This window comes from Leucopleurus acutus (genome assembly GCF_964270905.1).
Source record: "Leucopleurus acutus genome assembly, chromosome: 7".
NCBI classification, from domain to species: domain Eukaryota; kingdom Metazoa; phylum Chordata; class Mammalia; order Artiodactyla; family Delphinidae; genus Leucopleurus; species Leucopleurus acutus.
In genome coordinates this window covers 103,928,607-103,955,709 of record NC_139150.1, presented here as the reverse complement: position 1 = coordinate 103,955,709, position 27,103 = coordinate 103,928,607, and the positions used below count along the sequence as shown (strand labels likewise).

Here is a 27,103-nt window from a genome sequence, read left to right as displayed (position 1 = left end):
TTTAGCTCTTTAGTTCTCCTAACGTTACCGGCCTTTACAATTTTATTCAGACTTTTCAAAGTCAGCGGGCCAGCAGATTTACTTTCTTCCCAAAGAAATATGAAGACTTGAAATAAATAGGTTACAGAAGGCAAATCAAGCGTTATCAGATGTGTGAATAAGATAGAAACAAGGAATAATAAAAAAATGTCCAAAATTATTTAGACACCAAATCTAGAAAGAAAAACAAAGTCAAAGAATTCAGAAGACTATCTGGATATCTCATCTTTCTTAAAGACAGCCAGCTACATTCTTGAAAAAAGAGAGTCAGAAATTAATTTTTTTGTTTAATCTGTATGTTATTTTCCACTATAACACATCAACTTTACAAAACTTCATGTGAGAGAGAAAAGACTCAGGTAGTTTCTGCAAACTAGCAAACCTGCTGGTCAGAGTGCTTTTATTCAAGTCAACCTGATGCTCCTTATTTACTGAATAGATTGCTAGCCTTCAAATTAACAATGGTTCTCTAAATATTCAATGCCTATACCATAAACAGTAATTATTTATATATAAAACATGTAATAGTATCCTTCAGAATCATGCTGTGTGTTCAGAAAGTCAATAAACCTACTTGAAATGACGGGTAAATCTGTTGCTTTCTAACAATTTGGTCCTAAAGCTTCACATTTGAGAAAGGAACCAAAAGGTATATCATTAGAGGAAGTTGTTGAGTGTTCTGGAACTTCAGGAGTTGAACGTAACTGAAAAGATGGCTACAGGAGAAGGAAATGGCTGGCGCCTGCACAATCACAGGAATCGCCTTGGGCAGGTTGTACAGTAAACATGAGAAAGGGAGAGAGCAGAAGAAAACCAATGGCATCTCTTCAGAACTCTGTCAACTGTTCCCACAACCCAAGTCTGGTTTTCAAAGTTGCCCAAGTGCTTGAAATAACTCTGAAACAGTTATCTTCAGAGTTTAAAGGCTTCAGAGTGTAAGTGATGCTTCCTAAAACAAGAAGCCTGTATTTATACCACAAATTGGAACTCACTCCAAAGCCTCTTAGGAAAAAAGAAAAAAAGAAAAAAAAAAAAATCAAAGCCACGAAAAATTCACATGCAGCTAATAAACATAAAAATACCAAACACACACACAGAAGTCCCCAAAGCAATTTCATAGATTTCTAGGCCTGAGACATTCCTTACCAGAAATAAAGATTCTACACCATAGAAAAGACAGCATTATAACATACTAGTATTAAAATCTGCTGATGTATTCGAGTTCTTCTATTTTATACCTATCATTTACATAGCTTGCCTCCTACAAATTAAAAGGCGCCATTAAGAGGCTTAGACAAAAAGTGGCTCCAAAGCTGGTTTAAAATAAGTTTTTATTGCCCAGGATATTTTTTTTTCTTGTGTCCTATTTTGTTTGTTTTTTTCTTTTTTAATAACTATAAATTCAAGCTTAGGGAAGCTTGCCTTTGTCTTGAAAAAAAAAAAAAACAAACCAACAACAAAGCTTTTATATCATTTGCTAACCTGGTCTTGCTTTAAGAGAAAGATGGGAGTTATCTTGCAAGAGTAAAATTTATACCATGAATGATGCAGGTCTAAGTCTGGTGGTACCTAAAAGGAGACAACAGCATTGTTGACAAAATTATAATCTGCTGGTGGCATTTGCAGAAAAGAAGCCCTTGCAAATTTCTAAACAACAGTAAACTCTGTTAGGAAATTCTAAAGTGTTTTACAGGCCAAAAAGGGAATGAGGTTAGTAAAATGCCTCAACAGAGTTTGAATAAAATACTGGATTTGAGAGTTACTGGAACTTGGATATGTAAAAATAGGGTGTAGGTTGGGTCATGCTTACAATGGTCTCAAGTTCAAATAAACTACTGTGACAATACACCACTTCACAAGTCACACGCTTTCCCAGGGGCTCTTCTTTTCCCTTAGTAGGTGCTGGCAGAAGGCGTGCTGAGTCGTTTTCCAATGTAGATGCTGAAAGGAAACACAGTATATCATGTTTCATCTGTTTCAGCAGCTCTATACCAACTTGCCCACAGGCTGAACTGTACTTACAAATGAGAATTTTCAGTCATTGTACAAGGCTCTAAAGGTCCGTGTGTACAGTTCCCTAACACCCTGAAATCATCACTGACTTACTTAAAGCTAGTCATCAGCCAGCTAAACTGGTTTTATATGATTATGTTTACTCATTGGGCAGGACTGGACATCACTGGGGCAGTGATTAGACAAAGCAAAGCCAGAGAGAACAGATCCCTTCAAAGAGTAAAGCAGAGCTAACCTCCTTTGAGACGGTCCGCTGTGGTGGAAAAAAATTCTACTGATATTTCAGACACAAAATACAGTAATATACCAAATTACAAAGCTGCCAGTGCTTTAAAATGCTCTTATTAACAGTTTAACTCTTAAGGATTAGGGCCTTATATTACTTTCCCATGCCAAGCAAGTGTCTGACCCTTATATAACAGAAGCAGAAGGGAAGTTAAGGAAAAGATGGAACCAGCCTCACACCCCAACGTAATAAAACCAACTTTACTTTTTAGAATCCTTTTGTTTTCTACATTCGTCTATAACAACTGTTACACTTACACCAGCAAGAGAAACAGTCTGAAGATTCATAAAAGGAAGAGTTCCTCCAAGGTACAAAAGCTGGCCAACCTGTTGAGGGCAGATGAACTAGTGTGCAGTCAATGCTGCCGGGGAATGTGAACTCCTACCCCACACAGCATTCTCACATTCCCCCCGTTCTGCTGCGTGCCATCACTGTGCTCACCCTCACAAAAGCAGATCAGGCACCCAGAAAGGCAGGAGGTGTGTGTGGGAAAGTCACATACGTTTCCAAGTTCATTACTGTGAACATCTCTCCCATATGCTGAGCTCCTTAGAGGAAAGATAAGAGATGCTGTACTTCTTCTGCACATTATATACAGAAGAGGACCCACTGGGCATGCTCAAAGAGAAGAGCAGATATGTCTTAAAAATATTTAACCACAAGTGTTTAACTCCTAAAATATTTCAAAAGTGTATTTCCTCAATTGTTCAAATCCAGAAAAAAAGAAGAATTTAAAAGACATCCCTGGAGGAGTCAAGATGGTGGTGTGGGAAGATGCGGAGTTGGAGTCTCCCCCCAACTAGGGCGCCTGCTGGCCGCTGGTGGGGGACTCTGATGCCCAAGGAGACAGGAGAAGCACAAAGTGAACCGGCGGCTTGCGGGATCTTGGTTCACGAGCCTGGGGTCAGGCCGAAGCTCTTGTGGTGGGAGATCCGAGTCCAAACCACTGGACTAACAGAGAACCTCAGACCCCAGGGAATAGTCATCGGAGTGAGGTCTCATGGAGTTCCTCATCTCAGCACCAAGACCCAGCTCTAGCCAACAGTCTACAAACTCCAGTGTTGGAAGCCTCAGGCCAAACAACCAGTAAGACAGGAACACAATCCCACTCATTAAAAAAAAAAAAAAAAAAAAAATGAGATGGCAAAAAAATATGTCACAGATGAAGGAGCAAGTAAAAACCTACAAGACCAAATAAATGAAGAGGAAATAGGCAACCTACCTGAAAAAGAACTCAGAGTAATGATAGTAAAGGTGATCCAGAATCTCAGAAACAGAATGGAGGCATGGATTGAGAAAATTCAAGAAATGTTTAACAAAGATCTACAAGAACTAAAGAACAAACAAACAGAGATGAACAACACAATAACTCAAATGAAAAATACACTAGAAGGAATCAATAACAGAATAACTGAGGCAGAAGAACGAATAAGTGAGCTGGAAGACAAAATGGGGGAAATAACTGCTGAGGAGCAGAATAAAGAAAAAAGAATGAAAAGAATTGAAGACAGTCTCAGAGACCTCTGGGACAACACTAAACTCACCAACGTTTGAATTACAGGGGTCCCAGAAGAAGAAGAGAAAAAGAGAGGGTCTGCGAAAATATTTGAAGAGATTATAGTTGAAAACTTCCCTAACACGGGAAAGGAAATAGTCACCCAAGTCAAGGAAGCACAGAGAATCCCATACAGGATAAACCCTAGGAAAAACACACCAAGACACATATTAATCAAACTAACAAAAATTAAATCCAAAGAAAAAATATTAAAAGCAGCAAGGGAAAAACAAAAAATAACATATAAAGGAATCCCCATAATGTTATCAGCTGATTTTTCAGCGGAAACTCTGCAGGCCAGAAGGTAGTGGCAGGATATACTTAAAGCAATGAAAGAGAAAAACTTACAACCAAGGTTACTCTACCCAGCAAGGATCTCATTCAGATTTGATGGAGAATTCAAAAGCTTTTCAGATAAGCAAAAGCTAAGAGGATTCAGCACCACCAAACCAGCTTTACAACAAATGCTAAAGAAACTTCTCTAAGCGAGAAACACACAAAAAAGAAAAAGACCCACAAAAAGAAACCCAAAGCAATTAAGAAAATGGTAAGAGGAACATACATATCGATAATAACCTTGAATGTAAATGGATTAAATGGCCCAATCAAAAGACACAGACTGGCTGAATGGATACAAAAACAAGACCCATATATATGCTGTCTACAGGAGACCCACTTCAGACCTAGGACACATACAGACTGAAAGTGAAGGGATGGAAAAAGATATTCCATGCAAATGGAAATCAAAAGAAAGCTGGAGTAGCAACACTCGTATCAGATAAAATAAGACTTTAAAATAAAGACTGTTACAAGAGTTAAGGAGGGACACTACATAATGATCAAAGGATCAATCCAAGAAGATATAACAATTACAAATGTTTATGCACGCAACACAGGAGCACCTCAATACGTAAGGCAAATGCTAACAACCATGAAAGGAGAAATTGACAGTAACACAATAATAGTAGGGGACTTTAACACCCCACTTACACCAATGGACAGATCATCCAAGCAGAAAATAAATACAGAAACACAAGCTTTAAATGACACAACAGACCAGACAGATCTAATTGATATTTATAGAACATTCCATGCAAAAGTGGCAGAATACACTTTCTTCTCAAGTGCACATGAAACATTCTCCAGGATAGATCACACCTTGGGTCACTAATCAAGCCTCAGAAAATTTAAGAAAATTGAAATCATATCAAGCATCTCTTCTGACCACAACGCTATGAGACTGGAAATCAATTACAGGAAAAAAACTGTAAAAAATACAAATACATGGAGGCTAAACAGTGTGCTAGTAAATAACCAAGACACCACTGAAGAAATCAAAGAGAAAATTTAAAAATACATAGAAACAAATGACAATGAAAACACAACGACCCAAAACCTATGGGAAGCAGCAAAAGCAGTTCTAAGAGGGAAGTTTATAGCAATACAATCTCACCTCAAGAAACAAGAAAAATCTCAAATAAACAACCTAACACTACACTTAAAACAACTAGCGAAAGAAGAAAACCCAAAGTCTGTAGAAGGAAAGAAATCATAAAGATCAGAGCAGAAATAAACAGAAATGAAGAAAACAATAGCAAAGATCAATAAAACGAAAAGATGGTTCTTTGAGAAGATGAATGAAACTGATAAACCCTTAGCCAGACTCATCAAGAAAAAAAGGGAGAGGATGCAAATCAATAAAATTAGAAATGAAAAAGGAGAAATCACAACTGACACTGCAGAAATACAAAGGATTATAAGAGACTACTACAAACAACTCTATGCCAATAAAATGGACAATCATAAAGAGATGGACAAATTCTTGGAAAGGTACAATTTTCCAAGACTGAATCAGGAAGAATTAGAAAATATGAACAGACCTATAGAAAGTAATGACATTGAAACCATAATTAAAAATCTTCTAAGAAACAGAAGTCCAGGATCAGATGGCTTCACAGGCGAATTCTATCAAACATTTAGAGAAGAGCTAACACCGATCCTTCTCAAACTCTTCCAAAAAATTGCAGAGGGAGAAACACTCCCAAATTCATTCTACGAAGTGACCATGACCCTGATACCAAAACCAGAAAAAGATATCACAAAAAAAGAAAATTACAGACCAATATCACTGATGAACATAGATGCAAAAATCCTGAACAAAATACTAGCAAACAGAATCCAACAGCACATTAAAAGGATCATACACCATGATCAAGTGGGATTTACCCCAGAAATGCAAGGATTCTTCAGTATATGCAAATCAATCAACGTGATACATCACATTAGCAAATTAAGGAATAAAAACCATATGATCATCTCAATAGATGCAGAAAAAGCGTTTGACAAAATTCAACACCCATTTATGATAGAAGCTCTTCAGAAAATGGGCATAGAGGGAACCTACCTCAACATAATAAAGGCCATATATGACAAACCCACAGCAAGCATCATACTCAATAGTGAAAAACTGAAAGCGTTTCCACTAAGATCAGGAACAAGAGAAGGATATCCCTCTTGCCACTCTTATTCAACATAGTTTTGGAAGTCCTAGCCACGGCAATCAAAGAAGAAAAAGAAATAAAAGGAATACAAAATTGGAAAAGAAGTAAAGCTGTCACTGTTTGCTGATGACATGATACTATACATAGAAGATCCTAAAGATGCCACCAGAAAACTACTAAAACTCATCAATGAATCTGGTAAGGTTGCAGAATACAAAATTAATGCACAGAAGTCTCTGGCTTTCCTATACACCAACAACAAAAAATCAGAAAGAGAAATTAAGGAAACACTCCCATTTACCACCGCAACAAGAAGAATAAAATACCTAGGAATAAACCTGCCTAAGGAGGTGAAAGACTTTTACTCAGAAAACTATAAAACACTGATGAAAGAAATCAAAGATGACATAAACAGATGGAGAAATATACCATGTTCTTGGATTGGACGAATCAATATTGTGAAAGTGACTATACTACCCAAAGCAATCTACAGATTCAATGCAATCCCTATCAAACTACCAATGGCATTCTTCACAGAATTAGAACGAAAAAATCTTACAATTCGTATGGAAACACAAAAGACCCCGAACAGCCAAAGCAATCTTGAGAAAGAAAAACGGAGTTGGAGGAATGAGGCGCCCCAACTTCAAACTACACCACAAAGCTACAGTAATCAAGACATTACGGTACTGGCACAAAAACAGAAATATAGATCAATGGTACAGGATAGAATGCCCAGAGATAAACCCACGCACATATGGGCACCTAATTTACAACAAAGGAAGCAAGAGCATACAATGGAGAAAAAATAGCCTCTTCAGTGCTGGGAAAACTGGACAGCTACATGCAAAAGAATGAAATTAGAACCCTACCTAACACGATACACAAAAATAAACTCCAAATGGATTAAAGACCTAAAAGACCAGACACTATAAAAGTCTTAAGAGGAAAACACAGGAAAAACACTCTTAGACATAAATCACAACAAGATTTTTTTTGACCCACCTCCTAGAGTAACAGAAATAAAAACAAAAATAGACAAGTGGGACTTACTTAAACTTGAAAGCTTTCGTACAGCAAAGGAAACCATAAACAAGACAAAAAGACAACCCTGAAAATGGGAGAAAATATTTGCAAATGAAACAACAGACAAGGATTAATCTCTAAAATATACAAACAGCTCATGGAGCTCAATATCAAAAAAAGAAACAATCTAGTTAAAAAATGGGTGGAAGACCTAAACAGACATTTCACCAAGGAAGACAAACAGATCCAAGAGGCACATGAAAAGATGCTCAACATCACTAATTATTAGAGAAATGCAAATCAAAACTACAATGAGGTATCACCTCATGCCAGTCAGAATAGCCACCATCAAAAAATTTACAAACAATAAATGCTGGAGAGGCTGTGGAGAAAAGGGAACCCTCCTGCACTGTTGGTGGGAATGTAAATTGATACAATCACTATGGAAAACAGTATGGAGGTTCCTTAAAAAACTAAAAATAGAACTACCATATGACCCAGCAATCTCACTGCTGGACATACACTGTGAGAAAACCATAATTCAAAAAAAGTCATGTACCAAAATGTTCATTGCAGCTCTATTTACAATAGCCTGGAGATGGAAACAACCTAAGTGTCCATCATCGGATGAATGGATAAAGAAGATGTGGCACATATATACAATGGAATATTACTCAGCCATAAAAAGAAACGAAATTGAGTTATTTGTAATGAGGTGGATGGACCTGAGAGTCTGAAGAGTGAAGTACATCAGAAAGAGAAAAACAAATACCGTATGCTAACGCATCTATATGGAATGTAAAAAAAAAAGAAAATGTTACTGATGAACCTAGTTGCAGGGCAGAATAAGGAGGCAGACATAGAAAATGCACTTGAGGACATGGGGTGGGAGGGCGAAGCTGGGGCAAAGTGAGAGTAGCGTCGACATATATACACTACCGAATGTAAAATAGTTGGTTGGTGGGAAGCAGCAGCACAGCACAGGGAGACGGGATCCGTGCTTTGCGATGACCTAGAGGCGTAGGATAGGGAGGGTAGGAGGGAGGCTCAAGAGGGAGGGGATATGGGGACATGTGTATGCATATGGCTGATGCGCTTTGTTGTACAACCAAAACTAACACAGTACTGTGAAGCAATTATACTCCAATAAAGATCTATTTAAAAAAAAAAGAAATCCCTGAAAAATTAATGAATTGCAGGTAAATGTGGGGTCAATTTTAGAAGGAAAGAAAAATGCTGTCAATACAAAGAGAAAACAGTAGTAACCCCAACCAGCTTTCCAGTTGCACTCAAGGGCTACTCGATAAAATGGTATATTTTCCCATTTGGGAAAGAGAAATGCTCACATCAACGCCAACTTTATACACTAATGATTACTTTACTTTAAAACTCAGCTTATCTTGAGAAATTTATAAACAACAACAAGACCCAGAAAGAAAAATCAAATATAGAAGAGCTCACTTTAAAATGAACCTTTAGGGTAGTAAATCATATGAACAACTTATTTTCAAATAAGAAAAAACTCTACTCTTAAAAATGCTTATTGGATAGGTATCCCCCGCTTTTCGAAAGTTTGCTTTTCATTACTTCGTTATGTAGGTTAGACCTATGTTAGTACCTGTTTTCGATAACTGAAAGGAATTCGAAGAGGATTTTCACTTTTATAAAAAAAGGCAAAAAGTGAAGTGTTCAGCGATGGTTCTGCAGCGAGCTGTTACAGAGGAAGCGCACTCCGAGCAGTGAGAGCGCCTCCTTCCCAGGAACCACACTCAGCACCTCAGCATCCAGCTCCCATAGCTTTGAACTGCATCTGTGAGCATCTGTGCTTTATCTCGATGTATGTTGTGCATCAGTTAGCAAGATGTGTCCTAAGGTAATTGCTTTTTCGCTTTATACCATTTCAGCTTACGGAAGGTTTCATAGACATGCTCTACTTTCAGAGAGCGGGGGGAACCCTATACACCAAAAGTGAATCGACTTCAATAATTCTTTTGAGTTCATCCCACTTGTGCTGAAACATTAAAAGGACAACAACACAAACTGCTTTCACGTATATTTCTTACAGCTGGAAATAAAATCTGTGAATAAAATGAATGGAAGAAACTTCAGGCACTGACCAATACTTACCCTAGCCCCAAAGCCAAAACATGGGAAAGGAAGAGAGATGGAATGAACACCTTAAGAAATTCTGCAGAGAAAATCCCCCCTTTCTTCATGGCTCCACTTTTTCTCATGCTTAAGGAAACGGAACGTTTAGGGTGTCTGAAGTGGAACTCCCTGGGGGAAGAAATGCAGAGGCAGGTGTCAGAAATGCATTTGCTGAAAATATCTCAGGAATTAGCAGGCCCACACTACATGCACTGTGTCCACTGAAAAGAACCATGTACTGACTTACTTAGGTGGAATGTTTTCAGGTCTACTGGACCAGTCGGACACCCAGTCTACACTTTTCTTCAAAGCATCCACTTCTTTCTCTCCTTCTGCAACTTCTTCTTCTGACTGTAAAGGAGAATTCACATTTTAAAAAAGGAGAAAAAGAGACTGATCCTTCCTACTACAGAAGATAAATCTAGACAGAAAATATACAAAAATCATAAGCTTGTGCATCAATAATTTTTATGTAAGAAAGATGTCATTTTTCCAAAAAGGCTGACAAAATGATCTAAGATCAGAGTATTTAACATCTTAAAAAAAACTTGAGTGAGTTTCACTGTTATGTCTAAACACAGCATATAAACCTGAGATTTGAATTATTCCTCAATTAAAAAAAAAGAATATGAATCTGAAAAAAGTATATTTGGGGATACAGTGTAACTAAAGTGTGGAAAACATTGATAATCATTGAATCTGGGTGATACGTGTATGAAGGGCCATTGTAATATCCTCTTTACTTTTGTATGCATTCAAAATTTTTCATAATTAAAAACAAAGGGGAACATCAAAAAGTATATGCTAACAAATATAAAGTAATGAGAAAATAAATAACTGGGAGTTGGGCTGAGGAAGTAAATAATTTATAATAACTTAAAATAACTAGTATTTATTAAGCATTTATCTAGAGACAAGCATCAGTCTATGCATTTTACATGAATTAACCTTTACCTTACAACAATCCTGTAAGAAAAGGAACTATTACTATTCCATTCTACAGATGAGGAATCCGAGACATAAATTAAGTGACTGCCCAAGTTTCTATATGCGGTAAGTAGCAGGGCCAGTATTCAAACCCAGGCAAATGGTCTCTATAGCCCCTACTCTTAGGCATTAGGTTTTACTCCCTAGAAGGAGATTTTTAGACAAATTGCTATCCAAACATTTTCCAAGGTTTATTCAAAACTACTTAAGCCAGGGCTTCCCTGGTGGCGCAGTGGTTGAGAGTCAGCCTGCCGATGCAGGGGATAAGGGTTCGTGCCCCGGTCCAGGAAGATCCCACATGCCGCGGAGTGGCTGGGCCTGTGAGCCATGGCCGCTGAGCCTGCGCGTCCAGAGCCTGTGCTCCGCAACGGGAGAGGCCACAACAGTGAGAGCCCCGTGTACCGCAAACAAACAAACAAACAAAAAAAACTACTTAAGCCAAAAGTTTTAAGAGTAATTTATTTAATACAGAGTAAGAACTGGACATCTTTCACATCAAATAAATTAAAAAAGTCCTTCTCCTTGCTAATGATAATAACCTAAAGTTTCAGGCTAAGATCAATCAAAATTTCCAATAGCTTCTCTTTCCAGACCCCACAGGGACGAGAAATTCCTAAAAAATGACACAGCATTATTTATTCAGTTTTAAGGAATATAATGCTATGACCTCAAACCAAAGGGTCTCAAAGCTAAGCATTATTTTGATTTGTTATTTTGTTTGGATAGAATTCAAACTTTCATTCTTTTTTGTAGGTAGTTATGAAAACTCTCTATGAAACAGCTGCTCCAGGAAGGTAGCTTCAGAGAATCTCTAGATATAGATGGTCCCTTTTGCTATCAAACAGAAAGTAAAATCCCTGTGGATTTTTGCTACTCTGGTACTATCATTCTTATTTAGTTCTGCTGGACTTGGCAAATACCACTGAATGACATAATGGAGCCTTTAGGATTAAGTTTGTTCCACTGAGTATTGAGATTACTCAGAATCATGAGTTGGCTCTCTGGAGTAAATCTGAAAATACCCTAAATCAAAAACGATAAATTGTTACAATTTACTTATAGATCAGCCTGTGCCACACAATATCTCATTCAACACACTGCAGGTCACTTCTGTTCAGTTTCCAACATGGGTCTTAAATGTCGCTTCTAAAACTGCTCAAAGATTCAGGTTTAAATGTGTGAACAAGCTAGTATTTCATACTTTCCAAAAGAATGAAAATATAATAAGATTTTACTCTAATTTTTAAAGATGATGATCTTTGGGCTATTATTAAAAAAAAAAAAACACAAAAACTTCCCAGATCAGTTTAGAATGCTTACCTTAAGAATAAGGATTGTAAGCTCTCCTCATTCACTACTGCCCTGTGCTTCCTTTTATTAATCTTACATTTGCCAGCTTTAGGCCTTAAATTGCCTTCTGATTCTTGGAATTTCAGAATATGGTAAAAATGCACTTAGTCTAATGAAGTAATATTCATGCCTTTATCCAAATCAATAACCCTCGCTCCACAGCTACAACTATTCAGACAGAAGATTCTGATCATTTCAGCCTATTATCATGGGCAGTCCCTTACCTTCTAATCACTTACATTTTCCTTCTCTGGCGCACCTCAAGCTCTCTTAGGTCTCTAAATGTGGATATTAAACTACATAACACAGAACAGATAAACCACAGTTTTACAGGAGGGAAAAGGAAGACATTTTCACTTTGTATCATCTTCCAATGACACCCGACCCTGTGCTGGCCTATTTGGTCCCAGAAACACACTGAAAAACGCCTCTGAGAGACAATCTACCGTCTATTTTCTGCTACAAAACTGACTCTTGAGGACCATTATCCTAAAAGTCCAGTTTGAACAACTTTTTCCTAAAGGCATTACACCTTAGGCTTCCTTGTACCATGACTCACCAGACATGTGTTTTAGTTCATTCTCACGACCTTGTGAGCTCTTCTGAAATCAATCCCATTCATCGACTTATTTTAGTAGAACAGGGGCCACAGGCCCAGACAGCCCTGGTTTCAGTCCTGACTCTATCACTTACTTGCTTTTGATCTTAGGTAAGTAACTTAATTAAGACACAGCTTCATTTTTTCCAATTCATTCATGGGCATTATGTCACCTCTTTCACTGGGCTGAGAACATTACAGTGGGAAAAAATTAAAAAAAAAAAATTTTGCACCTGGAATGTATCTAGTAAATATTAGCTTCTTTCCTTCCTCCTCTTAAAAAGGCTAAAAATGTCATATATTCCTCATGTAGACAATCTAAAAAATTCAATAAGAGCAAGTACCATTAAGTCCTTTATTAACTGTTTTTAACTGTTTCCTAACCCTAAGCTTCCTTCTAATTCATGAAAAAGAAATCCACCTTCCCAAACCCTAAAGTAACTAATTTTTGAATTAGCATTTCTTCAATTAGAAACAAGCAATGCAAAAGGCTTTTTGAAAGTTCAAGTATATTATTCCTATTGATTTCTCTCTTACTAAAAGTCTTACTCTAAAGGATATAATGTTTTTCTTATAGGAGTTAGATTGCCTTTTCAAAAACGTAACCTGGTTTAAATTGACTGTAGTAGCCTTGCTACTACAAGTTTCTCTACAGTATAAAGTTCATCATAAAATAAATTAGTATTCCGTCCCATAGTGTTTCTAGGTTTCAGAAAACAGCACAAATAAAGCACAGTCAACGTAGGGAGAAAGTGTGCAGCTTCCTAAACAGAAAGAATACTGGGTGGAACCAAGGTAACATGCAAAATATTTCCAGTGCAAAGGGAGCCAGGACACTGCACAGTGAGAACTCTGCAAAACAAAGTTTTTGTTAGCATTCATTCAAACATTCACTCAACATATATTCTTCAAGTACCTTAACATGGGAGAAAAAAACAACGCCTCCTGTTCTCAAGAATTTGCATTCTTGGGCTTCCCTGGTGGCTCAGTGGTTAAGAATCTGCCTGCCAATGCAGAGGACACGGGTTCGAGCCCTGGTCCGGGAAGATCCCACATGCCACGGAGCAACTAAGCCCGTGCGCCACAACTACTGAGCCTGCACTCTAGAGCCCGCAAGCCACAACTACTGAGGCCACATGCCACAACTACTGAAGCCCACATGCCTAGAGCCAGTATGGGCTCCACAACAAGAGAAGCCACTGCAATGAGAAGCCCGCGCACCGCAACGAAGAGTAGTCCCCGCTCGCCACAACTAGGGAAAGCCCAGGTGCAGCAACGAAGACCCAACACAGCCAAAAATAAATAAATAAAATAAATTTATATATAAAAAAAATTTGCACTCTGACACTTGCAGGTGATCTGACACATCAATAAAGTCAAGGGCTGGCTATGAACATTCTAAATCATTAACGACAATTATTTATTTATCCCAAGTTTTACAATAAAAACCTTTGTAAGCTTTCAATACTATATCCATCTATATTTCCAACATGTCAACTCCTTGTGAAACTATATTTAACTTCTTTACCTTAAGGAATCCTGCATAATTTAGGTGAATTTTGTCCCTAGCTTGATTTGATTTCAGACGCAAAAAAGTTTTCACACCTGGTTCTACAACAACCTTCCGTTTCATTTATTCTGTGACCTTAAATAAGACATGTGCCTCAGTTTTCTATTTATAAACTCAAGAAACTAGCCTGGAATATTGGAATGACACATTATAGACAAGAATTTCCCAATTCTTTTAGGACCCCAAATTCTTAGTTGTAAAGGAGCATGACGACGACCACAGCAGCATAAATTCCAACATCAGAAACTGAATAACTTAAAATGGCTTCAAAGTATTTTTCTAAATTTTTTATTGGAGTATAGTTGATTTAAAATGTTGTGAATGTTGTGTTAGTTTCAGGTGCACAGCAAAATGAATCAGTTATACATAAACATGTATCCACTCTTTTTTAGATTCTTTTCCCACATAGGTCATTGTAGAGTACTGAGAAGAGTTCCCTGTGCTCTACAGTAGGTCCTTATCAGTTATCTATTTTATATACAGTTGTGTGTATATCTCAATCCCAATCTCCCAATTTATCCCTTTCCCCCTGGTAACCATAAGTTTGTTTTCTACATCTGTGACTCTATTTCTGTTTTGTAAATAAGTTCATTTATACCTTTTAGATTCCACAAATAAACAATATCATATATTTGTCTTTCTCTGACTTACTTCACTCAGTATGACAATGTCTAGGTCCATCTACATTGCTACAAATGACATTATTTCGTTCTTTTTTATGGCTGAGTAATATTCCATTGTTCTAACAATTTTTTAAAGTCTTCATATTCTTTACTATATTTCAGCAAAACAGACTTAGAGATTTGCATTTTTCCTAATTATCTAATGCAAATCAGAAAAATAAACAAACATACACACACACCTGAGAGCTATGGTCCCTGCTGGTGTGCATTTCCACATCAAACATGATCTGCCCATCTTCTTGTGGGGAAGGGCTAGAAGAGAAAGACACATTTATAGCCATTAGTTTTAATTCTCATTTTGTCAAATAAATTAGCCTCTATTGGAAATTAGAAAATTAAAAGTTATAGTGGTATGTCTTTGAAAAAGCAGCAAATCAGAAAGTATACCACAACCCCATGTAAGAAAAAATGAAATTGAGCACCCTTACTCCCAAATGTTCTAGAATTTTTCAGTGGTGATAAATTCCTTTGCAATGATAAATCTGCAACGGAAATACTACCTAAAGACACAAGACTGTCACATTTTCTTATTTTTACTCTTTTTCCAATAAATGTAAAATGATCTTCAAATTCAGAAACTCTAGCTTGGGCTTCTTTTTCTCAAAGTTCTTTCATCGTTAAACAATTCACCAGCTATCTTCAAAGTGTGAAAGCGGCTCTTAACAACTCTTTCAAAGGGTCTTTGAGGTTAAAATTGTTTTCGTAATACTATCAGGATTTATTTGCCTTTTTCATTCTCATTTTGCCATGTGTGTACAGTGAAAATTTCCAAAGGCTAAATTATGTGTAATAGCATATACACATAGAAAGAATGTAAAAGCAGGTGAGAATCCAGCTGTTTTCTATTAAGCCAGATATTAAAGAGATTTGCATAAACGTAAGACAATGCCACTATTCTTACTAATTTTTTTGGTTATGGACAACAGGTAAATTTTGTTTAAAAAAGTTACTTATGTTAACATGTAATAGGCTTCTTGTTGAATGAATGAATACATATCTTTTTAATGTTCTCCGTTTTAATTTCTAATATAGTAAATATCAAAATATATAACCCACATAAACAAAAGATCTTTGGGGTCCCCAATAGTTACTACAAGTGTAAAGGAGTACTGAGCCCAAACAGTTTGAGAACCACTATTTTACCTACTTTTGAAATACTGACTTTGAGATATTTCAGAGTGAATTATATAAACTTATAGCAAGTGATAACCTTTCTCAAGTACAAGATATATTCCCAGAACTATAAAAATTTACAGATACATTTTTAGACAAAGATACATGGTCACAAGCTGTACTTGATACAAGAGATGAATACAATGTGCTAAGTGCTATTCTTAGCTTTATCAATGATTCCTTGTGTAACCACAGCGAGTCACTAGATCTTTCACTACACACCCCACCTCCCCAAATGTAAACTCAAGTGGGCATGAAGGATGCTCCAGGCTTAACTTGCTCAGAGGAATAGATATTAACTATCAACGCTGTCAAGAGCATGTGTCCAATGGTAATATATAGAGATGCTGGTGAGACTGACTGGAAAGTAAGTAAGATCACCAGTCTTTGACGATTATAACTGATGTAGGAGATTCTGAAGTGGGGGAAGGAAAAGTGAAAAACTGGTTCCATACCAAACCACCATATTATTGTATTTAGAAAATTTTTGTCTTGAATGAGAAATCTCAGGCTATAGCACAGGAACCAAGTAGAACGAGGGACTCTGGTTGTCCTCAGTATACTGTTATTATGCTCATAACACTGTTGGATTCACAGCCAGAGGTCAAGTTAAGGACCAGCCTTACAGAACCATGACCAGGTCAAGGCAGCAGAATGACCAAGTCAAAAGGCCAAGAGAAGCACAGCTCTGCTTTACACTCTTCTTACCACTGGCACCAAGCTCGCTTAGACAAATACTCAACATCACTGGTAGACTGATCCATTTGGGATGCATTATTATCCTGGCTCACGTTAGGATCAGCTGGGGAGCTTTTACAGTTTTCTCATGTTGGGCTTCCCTGGTGGCGCAGTGGTTGAGAATCTGCCTGCTGATGCAGGGCACACGGGTTCGAGCCCTGGTCTGGGAGGATCCCACATGCCGCGGAGCAACTAGGCCTGTGAGCCACAACTACTGAGCCTGCGCGTCTGGAGCCTGTGCTCCGCAACAAGAGAGGCCACAACAGTGAGAGGCCCGCGGACCACGATGAAGAGTGGCCCCCGCTTGCCGCAACTAGAGAAAGCCCTCGCACAGAAACGAAGACTCAACACAGCAAAAATAAATAAATAAATAAATAAAACCTCCTACCCCAACATCTTCTTTAAAAAAAAAAAATTTTCTCATGTCTCGACAACAGAACGAGATTCTCTAGGGATGGGGTCTGTGTACTGGTATTTTTAAAAGCTCCCTGTGGGAATATAGTGTGTAGGTTGGAAACTCCTACAATAGGTTGGAAACTCCTACAATAGGCTGGAGCACAAAGCAAAACACACAGGGGCGTCTCTTCTAACAACCACCACAGTGACAAAAATATACTGACGGAATAATTTTTAAATTTTTAAATATGTATGAAAATATACATAAATTAGCTTGGGGACGAATAGCCAACAATCCTAAAACATTTCTGCCTACAAGAAGCACTGCTTCACAACCTCAAATCTAGAGATGCTGGCAATTCAGATGACATGAACTGTGAAGACATTCTTAAATGTTCAAGTGTTAGGTATCCCAGGAGAGCATTACTGAGCTAGAGTTCCAGGCCTCCCTTGAGACGTGACCAGTGACCCAGAGCCTGAAGATGTGTAAGCGGAGAACAGGAAAGTGTCCCAGGGCACCCGCCACATCTCGATTTACATGTTCAGAAACCTAACTGAAACGTGATCACGGGAAGATGAATTCGTGTTCGACCACAAGTATAACTGCAACCAGAAATGACATAAGATGACCAGAAGGCCGGGCAGGTGATCTTATCTCTGCTCAATGACAGCACCGAGTGAACGGCAGGTTAAGGGACTCACCAGTACTTGAACATGTAATAAAAGGCTTATCAACAAGCCCATAAGCAGCAGAAAACTTCAGAAAACCCACCCGTGAGTCTCATAACATAAATGTAACATAATATAAACGTGATTCTCAAAAAACAGACTAATGTCGTAGCTCCCAGAATTGGTGGCAAGCTGCTCAGAGAAGAGCCATCTGCTCTGCTTCTGCTCATGACAAGAGCCATCCCGGCTCTTCCGAAGCACAGGGACACGTGAGTGATGTGACTGGGAGGTGGGTGTGCCAGAGAGCCGTCAGACCCGTCCTCTGCGGCCCTGGTGACAACGGTGGATCGTAAGTCACGCAGGCACTTCGAACATGATTTAACTCTTGATTCTCCTTTTCTGCTTTTTCTGATGAGAAATAATATGTACCCCACACACAATTTTTACCAAGTATAAAAATTTGGAAGAAGAAAAATGGCCATCATTCCATCCCCTAGAGATAATCATTGTTTACATTTTTAGATGTCCCCTTAGTCTATTTCCTGTGTATCTGCATTTTCTACATGGCCAATAACAGTGAACTCTTAATTAGCCAGAAGATCATCCAGTACCCCAGAATGCTAATACTATGGCTGTCACTGGTCTAAGAATGTTCAATATACCACTATGTCATGTAATACCTAGTCCCTCTGGAAAAAGAGAAGCTTGTACTGAAATATAAACTAACAACGCAGTTTCACTCTCCTCATACGTGTCTGTATTCGTAACTCTTTCACCACATGCAGTCCTTAATTGAAGAATGTCTCCCCAAGCCAAATATAGAAAAACGAGGTCTGAAACAAAACTTCCTCTGAGCTCTAAGGAAATGCAATGGCCGCCTTCAAAATTAACTATCTTTACAGACCTTAGTTGGTGCTTCCACCATGCAAATACTGCTATACAACAAGCTGAATCAACTTGTACCTCCTGCGACTCAAACATTTCCTGAATGTCTACTGTATACCAGCATCATGACTGTCAAGGGTACAGAGGAGATGAAACAGGACCCCTGCCTTTTAAAGCCTCACAATCTAGAAGCGAGGACAGAGATTACAGAGGTAACTGTATTTGAGGCAGAAAGAGAGCTGTGAAAGGACAAAGGAAAAGGGGAGAAAGTTAGATTAATTCTGTAAGTAAACATTTATACCGCTGACTTTTAAACTAGTAAACATCTGAAAACGACACAATCTAAGGAAACTGATTTAATCTGAGGAGAAAGTGGGCACTCATGTCCTTGTCAATTGGCTATCTGATTTAAACACACATGCTGCAAGAAATCGGGAGTTGTAAATTTTGTCACATGAAGATGTAAGCAATTTATTTTTTCTAGTGGGAAGTAACCTTGCAAGGGAGTTGTAAATTTTGTCACATGAAGATGTAAGCAATTTATTTTTTCTAGTGGGAAGTAACCTTGCAACCCTTCCATTTCCAGAATTCCACCAAAACGTGGATCTCACTTACCTGTCGCAGTGAGAACTGCCTCTTGAACTGCTCTGTCCGGATTCATGTTGTGCATCCAAAAGAATCTTCTCCATGTCTCCATTGTGGATAGAGGATGAGGAGGGTACGTGTTCTAGACCCCCATTTTTCCCATTGCCATTATCATTGCCATTGCTGCTATTCATGGGGAGCTCCACCCAGGAACCTGTTGGACAAGTCAGATAACTGCAGTTAACCACAGCAGAACAGGAGTCTCTCGTGTGCACACAGCATGTGAATATGGTGAATTCAGATAAGAATTCTGGCTCGCCTCAAAGCAAATGCCAAAGTATTCTGAAGAAAATAAACAAGGAGCAATAAAAGTCTGAAAAGCTATATAGTTCTGTTCCTGAAGGAGCTCGTGCAATCAACTGATTTAGAAGAAGCTGGACCTTTAAAATGAGTATCGTAGAAGATGTGTCTTTCAGCCAGTTTTCTCTCTGGTTAAAACTTAATTTACATACAATAAATACGTTACTGAAAATTTTTGGTTGCTTTTCAAAAAATAAACAGCTACTTTATTACCAGACAGGGTACTTACGTTTAATATTTTAATTACATATATATTTTTTCCACAGTCTACCTCAGCTATTTAGTTGTATCTTCTCCATCTACCTCAGCTATTTAGTTGTGTCCTCTCCACCTGTATTTAGAAACGTCGTAAAGGTCATCTAAGTATGTTAACCACTGTGCCTTAATTAGCACAAACAATTGAGACGTTCCTGGAGAGGGAACTTAAATCCAATCATCAACATTTCTGTTTGTGTGCAAGTCTGGAGCATAAAATGAATGCAGCTGCCTCTTAACTAAATCAGGTGAGAATGCTTAAAAACCCTGAAAAAAAAGCTTTATCCCTATCCCACACATTAGCTTCTTCCCTTCCTTTATGCCTCCCTCTTTCTACTTCTCCTTTCTCTATGCACTAAACATACCTTGCAAGCTGGCCTTTTCTCTCTTCTCTCCCACAGGTTCACACTTTCTAGGGTTTTCATGAAGCCTCGTTGGTTTGGGGCAGAAAACCAGGCATCTGCTATGGGCAACACTGACGTTGCCTCAGGGGAACAGTCAAAGAGGGTGGAGCCACAGGAAAGGATGGGGCCCTGGTAATTTGGACTGGTCTTGAAAATACTGGCTCCATGAGTTTGCTGACTACATGAAGGTCCTTTCATTCTAATAAGCATTGACAACAGTAGCCAATAAAACAACTTCATAACAAAAAGAGAGTGGTGTATGTTTTTTCTAATTTCCATTCCTTACAACAAATTTTGTTTTAGAAAACATAACCAAGCAGGTTGGTGGAGCCATTTCTCTAAACTCCAAGCAGAAGTGTTAGAGTTCTGTGGCAGAACAGTCTTCCATCCGTAAATCAGAATAACAGGCCCAAACCCTAAAATGAGATTACCGCTAATCCAGACCCAGAAGTGAACTCAACATCACCCGTCTACAAAGGAAAAGCTCAAAGGTAGCCCTGGTTGGAAATCTGACTCTCCCACTTACTATGACATTCTGAGCTTCAGTTTCCTCATTTGTAAAACAGAGATGATTACATAGTACCTTCCCCCCAGGGTTGCTGTGACGATTAAATAGAGTAACACAGGTAAAATGCCTAGTAAACAGGAGATACTCATCAATACACTAGTTAAAAGAGTTGATATTTGTAATGTACTTAGAACAGCATTTGCTCCATAGAAGTGAAGTTACCCTTTCCCTCCTTCCCCTCCAAGGTGGTCCCAGTGGCTGTCAGAGTCCCATCATCACCCCCCATTCTTTGGGACTGTACTGCCAAACAACACAACTCCATGACATCTCCACGGTCTCATTCCGTCCACACACAAAAATGGACACAGGCTAGGCAGTATTCAAAATGGATGAAGAAATTCAACTAGCAAAGCTAATAAGATAGATCTAACACTGAAAGTCATTTAACTAAATACTTGTGGAGTGCCTCCGGAATGCATAAGAAATATACCACGAGCATCCCTAAATTTAGAGCTCTACAAAATATTTTAACTGAAAAGAGCGACAGAGAGAGAGGTATATGATGAACAAACTGTCTTTTTCCTACTCCCACTCTTTCTAGGACTGTCCAATTTATTCTACACCAGTGGGACCAGTTCTTGTACAGAAGCCCAATGTGAAAAAAATAAAAGGCTGGAGGTGCTCTGGCAGAAGCAGAACTAAGGAACCAGGAGTTCTAGATGGGTCTCCGTGGAAGCCAGTCTTCTCTAAAATACAATTAACATTCACTTGAAGCAGCTGATCAGAGAGAAAAAAGGCTGTAACAATATCAGGTTTTCAAAACCTTGCTTTTTTGAAGGACTTCCAAACCCATATCTAAATTCTACCTTCTACATTAAATGTATGTAAGTAATCACAATGTAGGAACTTGAGGAGACTCACCCAGAAAAGCTTAGTGAAAAGGACCTGTAATTGCCTTAACACTCTGTAACATAACTGAAGGCACCTCTACTCAAGGCAGACAATACCTATAGGGCATGTATTAGCATAGTGGCTCAGACCACAGACTGAAGCCAGACTCTCCTTCTACCTTCTATCACGTCCAGTTGTCCCAGACTCCCCTTCTATCACATCAGATTGTCACAGCCTAGACAGGTCACTTAACCTCTCTGTGTTCCAGTTTTCTCATCTGTAAAACAGGGATAATAACTGTGTCTACCTGAAGGTGATCAAAAGGTACAAACTTCCAGTCAGGAGAGAAATAAGTCCTGGGGATGTAATTTACAGCATGGTGACTACAGTTAATAACTGTATTGTATATTTGAAAGAAAAGAGAGTAGATCTTAGAAGTTCTCATCGTAAGAAAAAAATTTTTTCGTAACTCTGTGTGGTGATGAATGTTAACTAGACTTACTGTGGTGGTCATTTCAAAATGAATGAAAAAATAAATAAAATCATTATTTTGTACACCTGAAACTAATGTTATATGTCACACCTCAATTTAAAAAAAACACACACCGAATGGTTGCCTGCACATAGTGGAAAAAAAACCACAAAACACCACATCTACCTCTTAGGGCTGTTGGGAGGATGACAGGAATAAAACCCAACGAAAAGTTCCGAGTACGTAACAAGTGCTATGTGTTAGTTACTATTATAATTATACTCAGTATCTTTTAAAAACATTTCTTACTACAAAATTAATGCATTCCTTGAAAATGTAAACATCAGTATGTGAAGGAAAAAAACTGATACCTCTCCTCCCAACCTCTCATTCCTACTCGTAAAGGAAACTGCTTTTAACAGTTTCATATGTAGACTTCCAGAGAATACTTTTGTGTTTTGCTTTTGTTATTACAAATAAAAACAATGGAATTGTACTGTATATATTTTTCTGTAAATAGTGTTTCTTATCTAACAACTCGTTGATGTCTTTCAATGTCAATATATATTGCCTTACTTTATTCTTTGGAACTGCACTGCATCCCGTCATAAAGATATACCATGCTTTAACCATTATCCAAATGGCAATGGTTAATCATCATCCAAATGATTGCTTCTAATATTTTGTTATTACAACCAGGACTTCCATGAACATTCTGCTGGGTAATCTGGCAATGCCCATTAAAAGCCTTAAAATGGTAGATTTCCTTTAACTCTTAATTCTGTTCCAGTAATATCATCTATGGAAATAATCAGTTCTGCAGAGAAAGTCAGGACATAGATATCCATTAAATGTTTACATACTTAAAGCAATTATACTCCAATAAAGAATTAAAAAAAAATTTAGATCTGAAAAAAAATGTGTATATACTAGCTTTATCTTTTGAGTAAAGTGGAAAAAATCAAACTTATCTTTCTCAATAGTTGAACTGCACATACCTTTTTCTCATCTCCTAGTTCATTCCTGATTTATAGCCTCAGAATTTCTTGACGTTCTAACACTACCAATCCTCATGAAGTCCCTTCTTACTTGGAAAGGAAATAAGACATGAGGACTGTGCTGTCCAAGCAATACAATGCAGGAAAAAAATCTCACAGTGAATTCCCTTCCTAATAATTAAGCTTTAAAATTAAAAACTGGAGGCTCCACTATATTAAAAGACTACTTACAAACTGACAATCGTTCTCTTAAGCCAGGTGGTACATATACACACTACAGGAGCTATTTTCTAGTTTAAGTCTGAGAACTGCTAAGAGGATTCAGAGATGCATGCTTCTACATTCTGTAATACAGTTCTTCGTGAAGGTTGGTCCAATAATTGTGATTTGCATTCATGACTGTATGCTGTATTTACTCTTTATAATTTTATAATCACCAGTTTAATCCTCTTGCAAGGACAGTGAGGGAATGGGGGAAGGGAGAAAAGGAAAAAGAGTATTTCTCATTCTTTCCCCAACTTTTCAATTCCATGTGTAACTCATCGTAACCGGGGCTAACACATTTCATCATGTCTTATTTTCTCTCCTCAAAACATGTGTTTTATTTCAAGTACCTGATGCTGGAATCCAGACTGAGAACATTCACTAACATTTTTCTAAAAAAAAACCAGTATTATAAGGCATTGGAGTTTCACGTGTCATAGCCTTAAAAGCCTTCTTGCCATAACTGAGGAAGCAAGTACATCATAGCTGTAGATATTTAAAAAGATAAAAAAGGCTGTACTAAAAAAAAGAAAAAGAAAAAAAAGGCTGCACTTCCTACGTGAAACAATAACAAGAATTTTATTACTACCATAATTTTCCTCATATTACCTACTGAATTTTATGACATAAATGTCCAATATTCTTAAGTAACTTGATAGTTTTCTCTAGAATAAAACTATCAACTGGAAAATATCCTTTTAACTTTGGAAGTAGTTCAGATATTTGTCCACTAATTTGTAATGAAAGCAAACAGTCCCCATACAAGGATAAACTTAAAAAAAAAAATCAGAGAACGGTTTCATTATTCCAAATATTTCAATAATTTTCTATTAAAACTTTGACCCCTGAACTAAAGATAAAATCCCAAGCCAGAGATAATCTGTACAATGAGTTCATCTCCTGTTTTTCAGAGTTGTGCAACTTTATGCAACAAACAACTTCAACTTATCAGCAATTTGGATAGTATTAGATGCCCGAATAAGTTGTTTTGCTCAGTGCCCAAAAATCACTTGAAGGAATCAATAAGACTTCTTGTTTTGTTCAGTCCAGTGTTGTATAATGAGCTAAAAAAGAGTAAAAGGCGAAAGGAGCGTAATGAAACATGGCACTTATCTGAAAGCTTTTCAGTAACATTTAAAAGCAGCTCACCCTAGCTCAAATAAAATACTTTCTATCTAGCAGATTTCCCAAAGCAACATTTTGATATCACACACAGGCTGAGCATTCTTGCACTTCTGTAAGAGCTAATACAAACGTAGCAGTACCTGATTGGCCAAGGACATCAAAGACCTCAGAGGTCTGTCAGGACACGGAGGAAAACCATCACACAGAGCTCAACCCCATTTTTCTGTTACATGGTCAAAGGAAAAGAAAAATTCCTTTGCTTTCTGTGAAGTCGGGTACACATACTAACCAAACAGCCAACTTGTAAGTATCACAGAAAACTGGAATACAATTAAGAAACAGTACATTAAAAAGAGATCGATAGGCAGGTCACCTCTATACATTAGGTGGCATACACTGAGAGAATAAGAAACACACATAATCAGGGGATTGTGGGCCAATGAAAAGAAGTGTCCTGAAAGCAACACTAGTCGGGTGAAAGTAAAACCTCAGCTCTAGGACCTAGCCTGCCATGAACTTGGACAACACACTTCACTCTAGACCTGTTTGTTTTTTCTATTGAAGTAGAGTTAATTTACAATGTTGTGCTAATTCCTGCTGTAGAGCAAAGTGACTCAGTTATACACATATACCCATTCTTTTTTTCTGTATCTTTTCCATTATGGTTTATCCCAGGAGATTGGATATAGTTCCCTGTGCTATACAGTAGAACCTTGTTTTTTATCCATTCTAAATAGACCTGTTTCTCTACCAGTAAATAAAAGTGGACAGTTATCGCTAAAGTTTCTTCCCGTTCTAAAATCACATGGTTCTAAATACAGGTAATTAATTTTAAAATGCATATTAATATGTGAAGCAAAGAACATTAAAACACACAGAAATTAATCTTAATTTACTGTGGGAAATAATATCTAAATCTTACATTCTAGAACATAAGACACTTAAAAGTTTTTAAAAGTCAACATTTAAAGAATCACCTAATCAAAAGATGGAGCAAGAAGAATAAGCAATGAAAACATCTTGTGAGGACAGGAACTCTCTTCCCTAAAATAATTGTTAGGCCACGCTGGAACACCTCCCTCTGATGAAAGATCTTAGAGTGCCTTTAAATGTCATTTAAGCATCCAACTGATTTTTAAACGACTTCATCTGGCCATACGCTAACTGTCCCAACCACCTCTTTCAAAAGGTAAATTACAGGAAGGTTAAGGCAAGAACCTTTCCAAGGCTTCCAGCGAGCTTTAAAGACAACAGGGAATCACCTTAGAACAAGATGTCTAAGCACCAGAATGTTAGCAAAAGCAACTGTAGTTGGTCGTAATTCGATACTGCCATTAACTTTCAACCGCCCCAGTGTACCAATGTATTTTTAATCCCGTTTCTGAAAATTCATTGCCCCAGACTCCGTGATCTGTGCAATCTGGGATGGTTCAAGAAGCTGTTCGTAAGCAGGTTTACAGGACACACAACCCCAATGTTAAAAAAAAAAAAAAAAATTACTTGAGCAACTCTGAAACATCTTTAAAAAAAAGTAGTATAGCCTCCTCACACCCACCCCCCGTCACGTGATACAAGTAACCACTAAATTACCAAATAATTCTCCTGGCCAGCTCGTGCTAACAAAGGAACGCAACCAGAGGTCTCACATTTTGAGCCCTGGGGGAAGGCCGACCCAGTGAGGTGGGGTCAGCCGGGCTTGGCCCAAGGCCTGCCGCACACTTGACCTCCCGCCCGTCCCTCGCCCGCCCCCTCCTCTCAGTCCGCCGCCCGCGTCCATCCCCTGGCGTCCCCGCCGCACGTCCCCATCCCTGCCCACGTCCACTTGGCGGCCCGCTCCGCCCACCCTCCCTCCCCGCGCCCCAAGGCCCGCCCCTCCACGCCCCGATTGGCTCCGCTCAGGGGCCCACCACAGGTGGGATCCGCTCGACGCCCTCGTCTTCCCACCCACCTACCCTTCCCAACGGCGAACCCAAGCAGCCCCCCACCCAAGACCCCAGGAAGGAACTGAGCCAGGTCTGGAGGAAGACAGGAGCAACTCCTCCTGACAGGTGACGGGAGCTGTCAGTCATCCGCACATCCTAGGCCTTGACCAATGGGCTGCCTTCTCCTCCCGCTCCCCGCGCGGAGCTGGCGGCAGCGGCCCGAGCAGCTCCTCCTCCCCCATCCCCTTTACCGAGCCCGCCGGCCCAGTACTCACTGTTGAGGCCGGCTGGAGGGGGAAGAGACTGTTCACCTTCCTCACAGTTGTTGTTGTTGTTGTGCGGGGGCGGCGGCTGCTCTACTAAGTGAGACGACATTGTCGGGCGGCTGGAAGAGGTGCGACCGCAGCAGGACCGTCTCTGGTTCTTGGGCAGCAACACAACAAGCCGAGTCCCCCGCCCCCTTTTCTGCGCCTGCGCAGTCCCTCCCCTGGCCCTGACGTCAGGACCCGCCCCGGCCACGTGATGACAACACAACAAGCGACGGGGCGGGGCGGGGGCGTTCCCAGGCGAGCGACAGACGTGGAGACGCGGGAGTCACGCTGACGCGCGCGCCAGGAATGAATTCCTGCCTGTCATTTGTACCGGCCGGATGGAGTGAGGTATGTGGCTGGAAGTGGGGTAGAGGATGGGGAGACGTGTGTA

At 38.9% G+C, this 27,103-nt stretch overlaps 1 protein-coding gene across 2 annotated transcripts; it reads right to left on the bottom strand.

The window, feature by feature from the left end:
- Window positions 1-1,353: 1,353 nt before the first annotated feature.
- BNIP3L (BCL2 interacting protein 3 like) lies at window positions 1,354-26,850 on the bottom strand. Of its 2 annotated transcripts, none has more exons than XM_082843285.1 (6): window positions 26,677-26,850; window positions 19,233-19,416; window positions 14,936-15,008; window positions 9,816-9,919; window positions 9,548-9,697; window positions 1,354-1,980 (listed from the first exon to the last, which is right to left on the bottom strand). In XM_082843285.1, exons 1-6 carry the CDS (start codon window positions 26,774-26,776, stop codon window positions 1,932-1,934), a joined length of 660 nt encoding a protein of 219 aa, XP_082699411.1. In that variant the 5' UTR covers window positions 26,777-26,850; the 3' UTR covers window positions 1,354-1,931. The 2 variants fall into 2 exon arrangements, with proteins under 2 accessions (XP_082699411.1, XP_082699412.1); XM_082843286.1 differs by lacking the exon at window positions 26,677-26,850 and adding an exon at window positions 20,183-20,264.
- Between the last annotated feature and the right edge of the window lie 253 nt (window positions 26,851-27,103).